Here is a 3,981-nt window from a genome sequence, read left to right on the forward strand (position 1 = left end):
TATGGAGCAGACTGCGGAGGGGTGAGGGTGTTAGTAAAGGGAGAGCGTAATCTGGGGTGTAATGCGGACAGGTCTAGAAAGACAGCCAAACTCGGCATGCTGGACAACTGTTCAAGGGTCATTCAGCCATGTATACAGGCCAAAGGCAGAATCCTGTCTGTATCCTGGTCCAGCTACATTATTACATAAATGCCTCTCAGCACTAGATTCAAGTTGTACCTTAGTGCCAAATGTAACTGAATAAATGTAATGCAAGTTAACGTAAGGATTTAAAATGTTAATTGAAAAATTAATTAGCGAAGTGAGACACGTTAGGTGAAGGCTGTAGAGCTGAGGTTATAGTTTCCAAGCGTTGTGTGACAAAGGAGGTTTGTTTTGCACAAGTTTTCCTTGGAGAGCTACTAGTTGGAATTACCAATTATTTAAATACCTGTAGAGGTGTGCAGAGATAGGAAAAGACAGAATAGACAGTTCTTGAAGGAAAGTGGGGAGTGACATGATACTGCGGGTAATGAAGAGCATGAAAAACATAAAGTACATTTAAGCATTTTTAAACTTTGAAACATCTTTATTTTAATAGTTTATCTTGTTTTTGGCAGAACATGATGCTCAGTTTCAAGAGGTCGGCTGTATGATCGGTGTCGCCATCTGCTGGTGGAGAAACGAACTGATTATGTGCCACGTAGTGTCGCCATACTAACTGGCTGCACGTGTCCTTTTGCACAGCAAATGTTTTGTAATAATAATAATAATAATAATAACAATAAACTTCGCTTTACACCTGGCCGCTCCAGAAACTCGTACTGGTAAACTTGTAATTTTCTGAAAATGGTCTTTAAAAGAATGCACTTTTTATTTACAATTAATTTTCCAAAAAGCAGATAACGTCCTGTTGAATTATGATAGGATGTTATTTCTTTTTAAAAATAACTGTCACGATTACGAAAACAGGTTTTAAAACATAATATTGGAACGATAAATCTGAATACACGCAAAAAGCAACAAATACTAACTTGGGCACAGCTGAAGCCGTGTTTGTGGATGATACATTGACTGAATATGACGTTCGGTTTATCTCCGACTACTTTTCTTCTTCAGAAATGTTCCTACGGAGATCAGGAACTGAACCGCCGACACAGAGACTCCAAACGGCCGCGGCGCGCGCGAACTATTTGTGTATTTCCGTGTCGAGGAGAAAACGTTTTTCGCGTATGACGTCATCAAAAGGTGGCTTCTTCTGCGCCTCGCGCACACGCGTGTGGTTGGAAGTTAGGTGCCTGGCCATTACTAAAAGCTTAGTAACGCTGGGTTTGGGTTATTCACGTGTAATAGTGTAGGGTGCAGGAGGAGAATGAGAAACCTTTCCTACGAAATGTTCGTAGTTGGAAAACAACCCGGTCGAAAGTGAAGAGCGAACTGTTTTAGGCGCTGAGCTCTTCTCTCTCTTAGTTTGTGCGAAAAAAAGGACCGGGCGGGTGGCGGGTTGTCGTTGCGTTTCCCGCCATGACGAGTAGAAACGAGGAGCTGGAGGAGGGCGCGCTGTTTCCCGTCGAGGACGGCCTGTTCGCAGACTGCTTCTCCGAGGAGGCCGTGTACCGCTTCGGCGAGCAGGAGCTGAAGATCAGCCAGCTGTTCGGCGCCAGTCTCGGCGTGGCCGCGCCGGTGTGGGACGCTGTGGGTGCCCGTGCCGTCGTCGTCGTCGTGGCTCCGTCTCTTCTTCCGCGTGTTTGCAGCTGCCTGCTCCTGTTGTTGATGCTTCAAGTCCTCTCTCTGTCTGTAACGCATCGATCGGTCGAGTTGTTGAATAAAAAGCCTAAACCTCTTGCATCGCTTGTGCTTTTTTTTTTTCTTTTTTTTTTTTTTTTTTTTTTTTTTGCACCTTACTGCGACAGGCTGTGTGTCTGTGCCGTTACGTGGAGGAGGCTCCGCTGGACGTGAGCGGCAGGAGGGTGATAGAGCTGGGCTCCGGCACCGGCATCGTGGGCATCCTGGCAGCGCGACTCGGTACGTCCACCCTAGCTCTGGACTGACAACGTGCGTGACAGGTACCTACCTGTTCAACACCTCTCTGCCAGCCATGTGCGTTGTATGAAATACAAATATATAGGTAGGCGAAACCATCGAGCACCATCTGCGGTGAAAATGCACTTAAAATGAAGGGAACGGTGTAAATGCAGAGTAAGCGGCTAAGTGTCAGTCACCATCGGCCGTGTGATGGACTGGCATCCTGTACAGGGTGTACCCTGCCTCGTACCCTTTGCTTGTGGATAGGCTCCAAAATCTGATTGCCTCCGTAATAGTTTGTTGGGGACAGCTGGTAGTGTAGTGCTTAGAGCTGCTGCCTTCGAACACAGAGGTTGCAGGTTTGAATGCCACCTCTGTCCATAACGCCCCTGAGCAAGGTACTTGCCGGTAATGGGGGGTGAGACAGCTGGCAGTGTAGTGGTTAGAGTGGCTGCCTTTGGCTCCCAAGATCACAGATTCAAGCCTCACCTCTGACAGTAGTACCCTTCAGCAAGGTACTTACCCTCAATTGCTCCAGTAAAATTACCCAGCTGTATAAATGGGTAAATAATTGTAATCTTAACATTATAAGTTGCTTTTGAGGAAAGCGTCAGCTAAATGAATAAATGTAATTGGTGCGGTAAAATTACCCAGCTGTATGAATGGCTAAATAATGGTAAATGTCAATGTATTACCCCCAACAGGAGCAGATGTGACACTGACTGACCTCCCTCACGCCATTCCTCAACTGAAAAACAATGTCACTGCAAACACTCCTCCGCTCGGGTGGCCTTTTGTTACTCCCAGTGTCCTTCCCCTCTCCTGGGGACTGGATCATGATCGGTTCCCCTCGGACTGGGATCTCGTACTTGGCGCTGACATTGTGTACTTGTCAGAGACCTACAGCCTGCTCTTGGACACACTGACACATCTGTGTAAGAATGGGGCTACTTTGTACCTGTCGTCAAAGATGCGCGCCGAGCATGGAACGCCCGACTTCTACGACAACATTCTGTCACAGAGGTTTAACTGTCAGCTGGTGTGCTGCGATGCCCTGCAGAACATAAACATCTATCGTGCAACGCTGAGGAGGGGAGGGGAATAAACAGAGAGAGGTGACCTCTCTCGATGAGCCTGTTCAATTGGAGTCGGGTTTTTGATTATTCTTTGCGCGGATGCGATTTTAAAAGATTTCTTAGTAACTTGAGTCACATGCACGTATTAGCAATACTTGGCGTGGTATATACGAGTACAAGTTACTGATCTTCAAGATGTGAAATTCTGGAAAATTCACATCTTTTATTAGCTTTTCCTCATTTTGTAAATCGGCAGCAACACTTCAAAGACTCATGATGCAAGAGGAAATGGCTATATTTAGCTTTGAAATAAGTTTTTGGCAGTGTTTTTTTATAATTCACAAATTCCGTTACAGAAAGTGCCAGCTAATTTTTTTTTTACTTGGCATGTCCACTGTGAATGAAAGAAAATTAAAGAGTTTTGCATGTCCCATCTGTTTGAAAGATCGGTTTTGTTAGCAGCAACAGTTCCTGGTCTCCCTGCCTCACATCCTCCCCTTTAGCTCTTTGCTGATGTACAGAATTTCTGTTCACAGAGGAAAGCCTGTTTGTTCCGCTAGAGAGTTTTAAAAAAAGAAAATATTGCCTCCCTGTCTATGTGCTTGAGCTCGCCAAACAAAACAAATTCCACGCTGTGTCCAAGATCCTCATCCCCCTCAGACAGGTCAGTTTTATTCTGTTCTTTCAACAGTTACACATGTCTTTAAAATAAAACTTTATTTTGTTTATTCCTCAGCAAAAACAATTTTTAACCACAACTAATACTTTTAATGTGAGTTATACTAGACATCTACCTAGGTGAGCTAACTAAAATTTTATTATGCATAGGTGGAATAAAGGATGCTGAGGATCATCTTTCCTGTGCATAAATTTATAGTAATTATTAGTCCACTTAGTATGT

At 44.6% G+C, this 3,981-nt stretch overlaps 1 protein-coding gene across 1 annotated transcript; it reads left to right on the top strand.

The window, feature by feature from the left end:
* Positions 1-1,216: 1,216 nt before the first annotated feature.
* On the top strand, positions 1,217-3,507 carry LOC108918368 (EEF1A lysine methyltransferase 3-like). Its single transcript, XM_018725513.2, has 3 exons — positions 1,217-1,674; positions 1,893-2,004; positions 2,709-3,507. Exons 1-3 carry the CDS (start codon positions 1,504-1,506, stop codon positions 3,107-3,109), a joined length of 684 nt encoding a protein of 227 aa, XP_018581029.2. The 5' UTR covers positions 1,217-1,503; the 3' UTR covers positions 3,110-3,507.
* Positions 3,508-3,981: the final 474 nt, after the last annotated feature.

The sequence above is a fragment of the Scleropages formosus genome, chromosome 22 (assembly GCF_900964775.1).
Source record: "Scleropages formosus chromosome 22, fSclFor1.1, whole genome shotgun sequence".
NCBI lineage: Eukaryota > Metazoa > Chordata > Actinopteri > Osteoglossiformes > Osteoglossidae > Scleropages > Scleropages formosus.

Bases quoted from the DNA above. Each gene is read 5' to 3' on its own strand.
- LOC108918368 (XM_018725513.2), top strand. From the start codon at position 1,504: ATGACGAGTAGAAACGAGGAGCTGGAGGAGGGCGCGCTGTTTCCCGTC. The intron at 1,675-1,892 runs GTGGGTGCCCGT...TTACTGCGACAG, and splicing joins CCGCGCCGGTGTGGGACGCT to GCTGTGTGTCTGTGCCGTTA. The intron at 2,005-2,708 runs GTACGTCCACCC...TACCCCCAACAG, and splicing joins CATCCTGGCAGCGCGACTCG to GAGCAGATGTGACACTGACT.